The sequence below is a fragment of the Oryzias latipes genome, chromosome 6 (assembly GCF_002234675.1).
Source record: "Oryzias latipes chromosome 6, ASM223467v1".
Taxonomy (NCBI): Eukaryota; Metazoa; Chordata; class Actinopteri; order Beloniformes; family Adrianichthyidae; genus Oryzias; species Oryzias latipes.
In genome coordinates, this window is record NC_019864.2 from 12,463,958 (window position 1) to 12,478,057 (window position 14,100).

The window sequence follows — 14,100 nt, forward strand, 5'->3', positions numbered from 1 at the left end:
TTATTTCTTTATAATCCATTTCCCCAAAACTTTCGTCTTTTTCATGTGAAATTTTTGTTTGTGCACACAGTCTCTTGTGCAAACCTGTGGACATGTAGAATGTAGAAAAGATTTGCGATCAGTTGTATTAAATGCTGTGCAGGATCTTGACTGGACAAGATTAAGACTCCTCCTGTCACGTCAAGCGACGCATCACTGATTTGCTTTGTCCATTGTTCACAGACAAAGATGGAGATGTCAGACTGAGTCTAATTCCTCTTCCTTCCCATCACTTAAACGTCTGCAGTCCCTGTAATCTATATGCTGGAGGAATAAAGCCACTATAATCTAATTTTTATGCAATAATTTACCAAATAATGCATCTATAATTTTTGGTGTTTTAAAATCGAAATGATGGACTATTGAATCCCCCAAAGCACTTTATAAAGCAGATGCTTTTGTTTTAATATGAACATTAGTCGCCCTTTTTTTATTTTCTTACTAGCTCGGTCAGACTAGAGGACAAAGCTCTCTATCAGACGCTTTTTTGTTTTTTCATCATGAACATTGCGAGATCATTGCCCTTTCAGGCTTGTTATTTTAGAATGAAATTTGAGGTAACATTGTTTGAAAGAAAGCAGCCTGACGTCTGACCTTGCTGGGGCAGGACATGTTTTGGCTCGGGATGCAGTGAGACAAGTGCTGAGGGAGAGAGGAAGCTGTAGTGAGCGATCCCTGATGACAGCCTGTACATAATTGATTGTTTATCTGTCTGCAGCCTGAGCAGTGATGGGCGAGGTAATACCACCTTCACACTAACACACACACATGCTCATGTATTAGAGATTTAGTCGATGATTAAATTGGGAGCCTTTACACTGTGTGGAACAGGTATTAAGCCTAAATTCCCAATAAACATGCACACAGACATGCACAGAAAATCTCCTCTGACCTTGAAAAAAAGGATAACACTTTATAATAAGTTACCCTTTATTAACGTTAGTTAACGCATAGTTGAGCATTATTTAACTATTAAGTAACATGTTAATAGACACTTTTATGCACTACTTTACATAAGTGTATTGTTTAATGTATTAGTTAGCAGTTAACTAATGTTTATTATTCAACCTTACTTAATGCACACCATTTCCTTGTTTTTCTGTGATCATGAGCAGACTTTAGTTTCAGGTTTGCCTATATGTTTGCATCAAAAAAAAAAAAGAGCGGAGCAGTAGGGGCTCCTAAATGCCCTTCCATCCGTCTCCCACACACCTGCACACATACATCATACCCTTCATGAAGGAGCTCATCACAATGTCACTTTCAATTTGGTTGAGCCCACGGTCTGTTCAGGAGATATAATGGATTGGATGATGGCGAAGGAAATGGATGATGTGGCTCAGGTCTCCTTCAACAAGCATTCCCGATTTTGATCCTGTCAATCTTCTGGTGCCATCTTTCAATCTTCACATTTCAGTTTCATTCACCGTTGCATGCATTTTAAAGTGCCCCAAGTTGGTGGTGGGGGGGTGGGGGTGGGGGGCTCAAGTAGGTGCTAGAACACATAACAATGCTTTTTTCCAGAGCGCTGGACAAGAACTTGAGTGCGGTTCTCTTTTCAAAGAAAACATGGAAATTGACAGACATTTATTTTTTTTCTCCTTCCCAGTTGGGCCAAGTGCAACTAAAGAAATAATGTCAACAATTGTTTACATGCTTTTCCTTACATCAAAACTGCACTCAAATATTTTCAATAAGACTAAACTAGCATTTATTTTTGTTTCTTTTCAAAGTTGTTCACACTCAAAATACACTGTGATATAATTTGGAAGGAAGTAGTTTTGATTAAGACCCACTCCAATGTAAATCTTGTTTTTAGTGTTTTTAACTTGTTCTTGAGGCCTTTTTCTGAAAACAGAGGAAATTTATAAAGAAAATTGAGGTCAGACTTTTATTTCTGATTTTGTCTTTTTTGAACCATTGTGAATTAGGAGCAGAAAAAAAGAGAGCATAATTGTTGAGCAAAAAATAGGCTGGGCAGTCCACAAGCTTCCTGCCATTCTCCATTCTAATGCATCCACTAGATCCGTGTACGTCTTAGTTCCCTTTGTCCCTGTCTCCAAGCTAGATAGCTTCAGTATTCCTCGCCATTTTTGTCAGGTTGGGTTGGGGGTGAGAGTGACTGTAAACTAGTGGGAGAAGGTGTAAACAGATAGTTATGGCGGACAGGACGGGGGGATTGGCTTACTCTTCGCCAACAATTCCGCCCACAACTGGGAGGCGAATTTGCCGCTTTGCAGAAACTGCATCCTGGAAAACCACACAGGTTTTTTTTTTTTTTAATTTGGCTAAATTGTCAAACTCATAATTAAAAGACCACTAGCAGCACTTTTACAACAGATGTTACATGATCAGTGTGGGACTTAAAAGAGGTCTCTACTAGGTTGGTGCTTCTTTACAATCTTTTGCTAAATGATGAACTGTGGGCACTTTGCATTCTGCTTTGCATGAATAAACACTTAAAAAATACATTTAAAATGATGAGATCTTGTTAATTTGGTCATTTACTTATATGTTGAATTATGTTATTTAAAAGAAGAAAAAAAATCTGTTGCTTGACTGAGCTGGAGATGCAGCATTTGTATTCAGTGTTGGGCTACTGAACTGTGATATAGGCTATAAACTCAAGATGAGCCATCTCTATGCAGGAACACTGCAGAATTTCTGCACAATTAGGCATGAACTGTTGCCCAAATTGTTCATTCACTGCGGCACTAAACAGCAGGAGATTCTCCAGTGTGAAATACGCTCTCACATCTGGATATACTGCAGGATGTCGGGCAAGATGGGAAGAGGCTCTGTGTATAAATGCCAGCGATTTAGCATGCATGAAACTTGTTTTTGAGATGGGTTCTCTCAGTGTGCTGCCATTTTCATTCAATTCTTCCAACATTCATAAAAAATATGTAATTTTGCTGCTTTGGTATTTTTTCTTTACCAATAATTGATTTCCATATATTAGAGCAAAGATTTTCTTTTTCGTTTGTATATTGTTGTCATTAAGCCAAATTTGTCAGTTGCCTATCTAACCCTGATTGAGGAGATAAAAAGGACATTTTTTTTACACAAAACCAGAAAAAAACATTATCTGTGGGTACGTCACCTGGCAATTTTACAGTCATTTCAGTAAATGCAACACGTTACCTTGTTATTGGATTGGTAGCACTCATGAATATTGTTGATGGTGTTCTGCACAAATATAGGAAATTACAACAGGGGCGCCGTCATTCCAGATGCAGAAATGACTCATCACGTTTTACTTACAGCTGGCTGATTGTCGAGTAATTTCTTCCTAATGGGTAATAAAATAAGTAGCTAGCTGATTTAATTTTCATTCATTCCCTAAATACACAATGAGATGTTGTGGTCCTAATTGCAGTGGTTGCTTCCTGATGGAAGGAGGGAGCTTGTTGTGGAACTAAAGCGTGTCCAGTTGCAGAGCTCATCTGTATTTACAGAGGAGTTTGTTAAAAAACTGTTCTGTTTGTTGTTCTTTTCTTCAGAGCATGACGAGTGCCTCAGTGGACTCCACAACTGCGATGAGAATGCCTTGTGCTTCAACATGGTTGGAGGCCACAGCTGCTCGTGCAAGCCGGGCTACACGGGAAACGGGACAGTTTGCAAAGGTAAATCCCTTAAATTCACCTCATCGCCATCACCATTTCCAAATGCCCAGATGTTTCTGTCGAGCTCGTAGTGATCCTGTAATCCTAAATCTCCCTTTGTGACGCAACAACCTTCTTTGGAAAAGCTTTTCCCGACCCAGATTAAATGAGTGCCTCCTTTAGTTTGCAGTGTTATTTGTAATCAGTGACCGTATTAGGAAATGGATTTAACCTCAGCTGGTGAATCGATTTCTTTATTAAAAATCCATTGGAAAGGAAACATAGCAGATATCTTGCAGTAATTAAGGATTTTGTTCTTGGTTTGGAGCTCTAAACATTATATACATATATATATATATATATATATATATATATATATATATATATATATATATATATATATATATATATATATATATATATATATATATATATATATATATATATATATATATATATATATATATAAAATTATGATTTCTAATTTTAGGTTTGAACCAGATCGACCTGTCAGAGGAATTGACCAATACCATTAAAAAATGAGATAAATCGATAATCAAACCCATAATAATAATGAAGACAATATTTGTGACTACATGCCCGATTATTTTGTTTCAGACTTGATTCGTATTGCATCCCAATCAAGGATTGGATATTTACTTTGTTTTTATCACGATAAGCGCTATATATTTCAAGGTTATTTTTTACAGATACTGTGACTGAGTATTTGGACATCATGAACGGATCACAACATTTTGTCACTCTGAAACGCTTCTAATGAACGCTTGAAACTGAAAACACATTTCTCTGTTGGTTTGACTTAAAAGAGCCTATATGATGCTATTCTTAAGTCTCTCGGAGTAAACTATATCCATAAATAAGATAATATAATACTCTGGCACACAAAATAAGGATTTTTAAAAAAATGAAATATAAGTTCTTTTTGCAGTTAATTTTCTTAGCTGGAAGTAAGCTGGCTCATTTCTGAGGCACCGCCTTATTATATTATTAATCATTATAATACACTTAAAAGTTTAAAAAATTGATTTGGAATCTGGGGTCAGTATCAGCAGTTGCTCAAAATCGAATGAGTAGGCATCGGAATTGGGGCCAAAACAACCTGCTTGGAACATACATAGGGTACTTGAGACCGTTAAAAACCTGTGAAACTGATATTTACAATTTTTCATTTTACCCTATTTCATTAAAATGTTTTCTCTTCTTGTTGTGTACCCTAATCAACCTGTTAAGAATGACGTCATATTTCATCTTGAGAGGAAATTATTCAATCCGGTTTTTCTGACAACTAATATGGAATATGGGTTTTAGAGTTTGGCAAAAAATAAAAAAATAGGTTTGTTTTTTTCTTCAAGTCAGCTTGATCTTTTTTGTTGCATTTTTTTAGCTAACATCACAATAAAACCTTTGTTTTTGGCCAAAAATGTGAACTTCTTTGTTGCACAGTATATTCACAGTACTTTCTTTTTATTACATTTTGGTACATTAACAATAAACACATTTATTTTTGCATTTACAGTGTATTACAGTTATATTAATTTTGTTCTTTAATGTTTAAAGACTTCTTTGTGTTTTAAGGACACATTAACAAACATGCTACACTTGGATAATGAACACTTAGGAATTAACCTTGTTGAGAAGCATTAATCATGTCAAATAATATTGTTAAAGCCTGTAATGAATCACATAACCAAATTAGCTCTTATTCTGTATGCACATACTTATGCTGTTGCTGGTCTAATTGCATAGTTAACGCTCATTAATCTTAGTGACTAATGGCTCTTTTCTGGTGTATTTCCAGCAATGTGTGACGGACTGTGTCAAAACGGGGGAACCTGTGTTTCACCTAACAAGTGTGTTTGCCAGCAAGGATTTACTGGGAGTCGATGTGAAACAGGTAAGATTTAATGGGATTTTCGAGACCCAGTATTGTTCTTCCTTAAAAGAAATAAAAAGGAAAAAAATGGTCTTCCAAAAGTCTGTAGATATGACAGAATAGATATGGGGGCGTGTGTGTTGCAGTTTTACTCACTTTTCTGGGGCTGTCGTTAACAGATCAGTTAAGGAAATGGTTCCTAAAGTTTGAATTTGGGTGTTTAAATGATGACAAATTCTGTTTCTGATTTAAACCAAAAGAGTTTATTTTACATTCAACATCAACCAGCATCAATCAACTGCCTAATATATTTTCTATCTGAGTAACAAGTCAACACAATCAATAAGTGAAGACAGGGATGACAGTGGCACTGAAGAAAGCTGGAGGTGGCAGAGATGAAGATGCAGAGGTTCTCTTTGGGAGTGACCAGAATGGATAGAATAAGGAATGAGTACATCAGAGAGACAGCACATGTTAGAGGTTTTGGAGATGAAGTCAGAAAGGCCAGACTGAGATGGTTTGGACGTGTCCAGAGAAGAGACAGTAAATATATTTATAGAAGGATGCTGAGTCTAGAACTCCCAGGCAAGAGGTCTGAAGAAAGAAGAAATAGGAGGTTTATGGATGCAGGGAAAGAAGACATGAAGGTATCTGGTGTTAGACTAGACGATGCAAAAGACAGGGTTAGATGGAGGAAGTTGATTTGCTGTGGCGACCCCTGAAGAGAAAAACCAATAGGATAAGAAGAAGTCATAACAGGAATGATTAACTGCATTGGTGCCTTGTTTACATTCAACAAATACTTTATCAGGACCAGATCCTTTGGATTTGACTAGATTTTATATTTTGCCCAACATGAAACAACTAAAGCCTCAGTCGCAAAGACCTTTACAGCTAGACATAGGCTGTTTGCAGAAGAAAAATAGACAAAACTGACATCTAGGTGGCCTGCACAAAATAGCAAGATCGTAGACACCTCGATAAGCCCTCCTCGCTGAATCCTGCACAAGAAGCCAGTTAGTGCTGTTCACTTGATAAGTTCATGCTCATTGTAGACATTCAGAGCACAGCTTCCTCCGTACACTTACGTATCACTCCGTTTTGCGGCAGTTGGGTGCGGTCATTAAGGAGCCAATGATGTCACCATACTAACGACTGGTTTAAGTGCACGGTATGACAGCCTCACCCATACGTCATAATTTACTTTAGCCTAACAAACTCTTCACAATACACTTGCCACATGAACTAAAATCAAACATTCCATTTTCATGACATCCCTCAAGGTGGCTGTGAGACAGGCTTGTCCAAAGTCCGACCCCTGGGTCAAATGTGACCCATGTTTAAAATTCTTCTGGCCTGCAGGCTATGCGACAGCTCTTCTCTGCAACCGTCCGCAGGCCTGGACAACCCAAAAACCTGCAGCACCTGTTTGGTAGTTAACCCGCATGGGTCTAAGGATTAAGACCGAGTCCTCCTATTTCAGAAAAGAAATACATTGTGTGTCTGAGCAACACTGTTTAGAACCACAGAGGAAAATCTTTCTGGAGACAAGTGGCCAGTTAATGAAAAGTTTAAATGCGCCTCTATCAGTCCCTCCACATTCTCATTGGCTCTTGTATTGATTGAAGACCTTTTTTCCTGTCCTTTTTGCTGCTTGTGTTAAAGCAAATGAAATTCCCTGCAAAGCTGCTTAGAGATGCTGAGGGACAAGAGAACGTGTGTGTTTTCATGCTGGTGTGTGTCTGTAAGCTAAAGGTTTTCGGGGCTGAGATGGTTTTAAGGGCCTCGTTTCTTTTTGAAGGCGCATCCCAGGCAAGCCAACATTTCATTACCATCCTATAGTGTTTAAGATCAATGTTTTCCCTTTCTGTGTTTCCCTCTCTGTTGTGTTTGTTTTCATCTCTTGGGATTACTCTACACCTTAGCAAAGAGTGGAAGAAAAGTGAATGTTTTCAAGTTAAGTTTTTCTTTTTCTTTTTTTACCTTTAGTGGTGAAAAAAAAATACAAAAATTATCTTCATTCTTTGTTTTTGTCCAAAACATTTGTCTTAAAGCTTTAGAGTCAAAAAGTTTTTTTTTTCTAAAAATAATTGGAAACCACATATTTTCTTCTGATAATATGTACTGATTCTCTGAGAGTAGGAGTTTTAGGTCCAATATCCTTCTGTTTTCCTAATCTTTTTTTACACATGTAACAAGAATTTAGCACAAACACTGAGATACTTAGCACCATCTATTTAAAATGTGTCACATGCTGATAGAAAAATGCCTCATTCTTAATATCGCCCGTCACGATCCATCCCTCTTTGACCCACATATGTCGTGTATGCTTGCAGGCCTGAGATGAATAATTACGTTTTAAAACTGTATAGAGATATTTATTCCTGAACACTCTTGGAAATGGTCAGAGTATCGCCAGGAGAGTTGTTCAGACTTGTCTGTGAAGTAGAGCACCTTTTTATTTATCCATTGGATTTTAAACGGCTTTGCTTATGTCAAAGTATACATTTTATTTAAATAAATGATGTAGACATAAATCATTCAGTCATTGTAATGTGGAACATCAACCATCAAGAACCAAGTGATCAGATTACAGGGCTGTTCTGTCCGTCACATCAGGCCAGTGGCGGTTCTACACTAATTTACGAGTAAGCACCCCCCCCCCCCCCCCCCCGCACACATACAATTTTGACGACATCATTTTGTGTTCCCTATCTTTATATGCCTATTTCACACAAAAAAATGCATGAATGCTATATATTACAGGGGGGGGGTCAAACTCAGTAGCACAGGGGGCCTAAATCCAAAACGCGCTTTAGTTACGGGCTGAACAAGATAATCATTTACTGAACACACTGAAGCCAATCTTTTAAAACTTTTAAACCTTTAAAACTTATGTTTTTGAACACAAATATGAATATAAACAGAGAGGCATATTAATCCAGAATAAATCAAGTTAAACCTTAAATAACGTATAATATTTTGCTACACAATAGCCACGCTTGCCTATTCTCAATAACACCCAACCTTGTTAGTAACTTATAATAAAAATCAAACTGACATTTTTACAGAGCACAGTGTACTTCTAAAAATCGCTTTAATGTCAGTGAGCCCAACCATAATTAATCTATATATAAGGGGCTCCGGATTTTAAGGCACACTGCCGTTTTTGGTAAAACTGTCTGTTTAAATCAATGCTAAATGAAAGTTTTTTTGTTGCTTCGGGCATCAATATATTTTAAAAGAAACACATCACCTAATAAACCTTGTAAAATTTCATCTAAATTTAATCATACTAATCGAAAATTAATATATTCTTACTTCAGGAGTCTTAAAAATATTATAATAAAAGGTTTTCTAAGCACAACAGTGTTATTTAAGTATTTTATAGATGCAAAAGTGTGTTTGTGCATCTTTTTGAAGTCATGTCTCATGTTATGAGTCTGCCCAGTGACAATCGCTGTCCCAGTATTGTTGTTTTTTTTCTTTCCAAGTCCTGCATCGCCATCAGCTCCCTGTGCTGCAAGGTTAAGGCCTGTGGCTGTCTTTAGAGACATCAGTCATTCCCTCGAAAAGGAGGGGTCACTCTTGCCATCACGGCCTGACAGGCGTTCCCAGTGAGGGAAATGTCTTCTGCAGAAGCTCACAAAAATGAATGGTGGCTAATGTAGTGTTGGATATGCCGTGCTGGTTCTGGGAGTAAGGAAGGGGGATGGAGGAGTGGCAGCGGTTGTAGGGAAGATGGAGATGTACAGGCGGGTGACAGATGCAAAACTGAAGTAAAGAGGAGAACGGAGAGGTTGGAAGGGGGAAGGATGTGAAGTGGAAAGCACGAAAAAGCAATACAGGGAGGAACTGACAGATTCAGGGTTGGAATAGGAGATACAACAGGGGCATTTCCAGCATTTGGATATGAAATGAAGCTGGCGATGTCGTGTATGCCAAAGCAGGAAAAGCAGGGCTGCGAGGATGAACATGAAAAAGCTTTCACTAAGTTTGGGCTCCCCCCACCGCAGAACCCTGTGAGCTTTTAGAAGTGTCCCTGGAGACTCCCATCACTTCTGCCGCTGCAGCATCAGACTGACCTGTCATCAGGCACCAAGCATGAGCTCTTCAAAGCAGAGGAGAAACGTCAGCTTGCCACCTCATCTCAAAGCCTTGTCCATTAGCACATGTGGTAAAAACACAGTATTTTTGCGTTGAGACAAATCTGTGAAACTGCACTATCGTTGGACCAGATTTTTTTCTTTTTTTGAGTTCTTTTGGTGACAGTCAGTGGGTCTGCTTCCTGAGTTGTCATCACCATTCGAAAGGGAATGGATTGGGGGGACGGGGGACGCGCAGTGCTGACAGACAGACAGCAGCTACTGGAGAACTTTGACACATGGTGAATTATTCAGGATGCAGCTGCTGCTGGGCGAAAACACTTCAGACATGGGGATAAACGCACACAGGGGCAGAACATGCATGTTTGCCCCGAACATGCCACACAGAGACTGTGGACTAGCACTTTACTTTATGCAGCTTAAATAAGAGATGAGCAGAAGTGTAAATATTAGATCTACGTTTCAAACAAGACGATCAGCTGGATCTGCTAATATTCCTTACAGTTTGACCTCGTGTGGTCAGGAGTCATTACTTTTTCATTTAATGGTTATTACGACATCAATCACGCCAAACTAGCATTAACATTTTTGGTTTTATACACCCAATTGTCTCTAAGTGTATTGTTTGGTTATGGATAGATACTACAGGTTCTCTGTTATTTTGTTTTTCTTTAGATCAGGGGGTGAACGTTTTGACTCGTGGGCCACAATGGGTTCTAAAATGTAACAGTAGGGCCAAACTAGGAGCAGATGCATGGAGTGTTTTTGGTAATTAATGGAATTTTTTTTCACTTTGGTGGGCCATATTAAATAGTTATATTCTTTATAGTCTTCCCACCCCTGCTTTAGGTTGTTTTGATTCCTGGTAGACCATTCTCACTTCAAAAATCTTTGGCAGAGGTGCCAGGTTGTTCACTAATCAACTCAGATTTGTGTTCTTGTCCTCCCATAACTCAGTTTATGATTTGTGTACATAGGTTTCTCGATTGTTTATTGTAATTATATTATAAGGCTTTTATCAAGAACACCTAAAAGAATTCCCTCTGTACTTCTGTACCTGGTAAACTACATTTGTCTATATGACCACAATGTAATCTATTCCTGAGCTTTTATTCAGTTTAGAACTCAAACATAAGACTTTTCCTTCATCTTGGTTACACAGAAAATAAAACTGTGTTGAGTTCCGACTAGCAAAGATTGAATTTAAGCACCTCACTCTCCCAAAAAAAAAAAATACTTTTCAGTCTTTAGGCTGCAGATACTAAAAAGAAAAAACATATAGGAGAATCTTGTTTTCCTTCTATTTATTCTGAATGATGGACTCCTCTCTCAAAGGCTGCTTCCATACCTCCTGCTTTCTCCCTCCTCAGCATAAAGTTAGTGAAGCACTGTAGTAACTTTTAGGTGCAATGCTACGCCCTTGTTGTGGGCCACAGTGCTGTGGACCGCTGACTCTGTATAACATTTTCACAGACTGTTCACACGCTGCAAAGGCACTCATGCACCGTCACTATCTCTTTCCCTTTCCCTGTTGCATAGCAACCAGCATTACTTTGCCTCTGTTTAATTTCTTTATTCCAGTTTCAAACCATTCCGTATTATATAATTAATTTCAAGGATTTTCTCCTTTAAAAAATTGTTTCTGGCTGACGTGCATCAAAAAGGAGATATATTTTACCAGCAACATGTGAAACTAATGTATTTGATGACAAAAAAGGTTTAATGAATCCTTATTTTATTATAATGTGCTACTAATCATATTTTACATTGACAATAACATGCCGGAGAACAAAAACAGCTCTTGTTCTCTCAAAAGCAGTTTTTTTAATTAAGTCATAGATTAACCCCCTCCAGGATTGTGTAAGGGGGGGTTGGGATGCATCAGCAGATTAATCCCTTTTCGGTTTTCTGAACCCATCAAAGGTGAGCATTTAAAAATGATGAATTCGTCAAGAATCTTTAGTTTGTGACTGTAAAATATATTGAATCATTAAACTCATTGAAGTCTCACTCCCATCATCTTTTGATAAACTGTAGAAGCGTTCCCAGTGGTCTTTTAATTATGAATTTGACAGTTTTAACCTGTGTCACTTTCTAGGACATAGTCTCTTCCATCAAAAATTCGCCTCTAAGTTGTTGACAGGGCGGTTGGTGTGGAGCAACCATGCCCCCCTTCCCCTCCCCTTTGCTGAGAGCTCTCTATTTAAAGCTTACAACACCTCTTACCTTATAATGGCGAGGAATATTGTAACTATCCAGACGTACAGTTTTGACCCAGATGCCAGCTCATACGAGGAAAGCTAAGACCTCCATGGATCTATTTGTCTGCAAGTGGATGCATCAGAATGGAGTAGGGAGACTTTAGCCCACCCATTTACTTGCATCACAAAAGAGATCTTTGTCAATAGGGGTGGGTGGATCGATCTGAGTATCAATCGGTATCAAGGTGAAGTTTTTATACTCGTGTGATTAGGTCTGTACTTTCTTTACTTTCTTTGCAGTTTTTCATTAATATGTACAATAAAGAGCCTGAATTGATATTACTTAGCTTTATTACAGTGTTGCTTTGGTCTACTTTTTTTTTTACTACTAATGACTTCATTATACCATTCATTCATTATATGACCGGAGAAAGGTAGTTTGCCATCTCTCGGTCGGTGGAGTGTCCTTGCCCCAGGTGGAGGAGTTTAAATATCTTGGGGTCTTGTTCACGAGTGAGGGAAAATCGGAGCGTGAGATTGACAGGCGGATCGGAGCAGCGTCCGTAGTTATGCGGTCGCTCTATCGGTCCGTCGTGGTGAAGAGAGAGCTGAGCCGAAAAGCAAAGCTCTCAATTTACCGGTCGATCTACGTTCCAGTACTCACCTATGGTCATGAGCTATGGGTCATGGCCGAAAGAACGAGGTCCCCAATACAAGCGGCTGAAATGAGCTTCCTCCGCAGGGTGGCTGGGCGCTCCCTTAGAGATAGGGTGAGAAGCTCGGTCACCCGCGGAGAGCTCGGAGTAGAACCGCTTCTCCTCCACATCGAAAGGAGCCAGTTGAGGTGGCTCGGGCATCTAGTTCGGATGCCTCCTGGACGCCTCCCTGGAGAGGTGTTCCGGGCATGTCCCACTGGGCGGAGGCCCCGGGGAAGACCCAGGACACGCTGGAGAGACTACGTCTCTCGGCTGGCGCTGAACGCCTCGGGGTCCCCCCAGAGGAGCTGGAGGAAGTGGCTGGGGTGAGGGAAGTCTGGGCATCTCTGCTCAGTCTGCTGCCCCCGCGACCCGGTCCCGGATAAGCGGAGGAAGATGGATGGATGGATGGATGGACTTCATTATATTATTACTGCCTTTATTTTAAAATCGATGTTTGTAGTGCTGTTTTTTATTACACTGAAAAAGCTTTTTTTAAATGTTTGCAATAGTGACTGTTTCCTTCTTATTATTATTATTGTATTATGCCATTATTAATATACATGTTGAATATTTGATTGTGCTTTATTAAACATCTAATGAACAAAAAAACTTGTATTTTAAAACGTTTTCTATAATCAAACGTTTAAAAAAAATTAGCTGTATCGATATTGATATCGGTGATACTGGCCCTACATTTACTTGGTATTGGATCAATATCCAAATTCCCAGTATCACCCACCCTTATTTCACAAACAGCAAACTTTCATCTACTTCTGACTATCCCTATTTGAAGAAAGAAATACTCAGATATGCCATTTTAATCTTAAATTCTTTGATAAAGTCCTCCATAAACAGTTGTGATGCAACAAGAACATGTTAAAAACACTAAAAACATGATTTTCACTGGAGTAAGTCTCTAAATACTACAATTAGAAATGCAAATTAACGCATAAACGCTGACATGTCATTTTATAGTTGTGTAAATAATGCTTAATTATGCATTACCTAACATTAATAAAGGGTATCTTATCATAACGTGTTACCCTTTGTTTGCCAGTTCAGACGCAGAATGAAGAGGAGAGCAGCACAGCGGGACATGGAGCTTATGGTCTGCCCAGCGTATTTTCTATATCACAAAGATGATCTTTTTAAAACATCTCCTCCTGATTCACCTTGATTTGAATAAAAAAATACTGAGAAATGCAATTTCAAGAAAAGGGTCTTTAATTGAACGTGCTGTCATTTCCGTTCTAGTGTAAGTTATGACATAAAAGCTATATGTCAAATGCTTAAAAAACGGTGTAAATATTTTTACACAGTTACGCTGTTACGTGTTCCTTTTGTATCTGTCGCTATGACTCTTTTAGAAAACTGACTACATGATGGATGTCTTAGCTGTGAGATGCTTTTTTTTAAAATCAAGGTCAAGTGCTTTAAAATTTGGAAACCAGTGGAAAGTCTGTGTATGAAATAATTGGAGCTAACGCGTGTGACCACCCCTCTGCCCATTAGGTCTCAGATGTGGCAATTGAATTTTTGAACCGCTCTGGTGAGATG

General features: G+C 38.7%; 1 protein-coding gene across 1 annotated transcript in view; it reads left to right on the forward strand.

The window, feature by feature from the left end:
• Positions 1-14,100, forward strand: part of nell2 (neural EGFL like 2) — a 96,278-nt gene that overhangs the window by 60,594 nt on the left and 21,584 nt on the right. The window contains exons 14-15 of the mRNA XM_004069509.4: positions 3,543-3,665; positions 5,464-5,559. Coding sequence (XP_004069557.1) covers positions 3,543-3,665; positions 5,464-5,559 — 219 coding nt within the window. The remainder of the gene's footprint in view (positions 1-3,542; positions 3,666-5,463; positions 5,560-14,100) is intronic.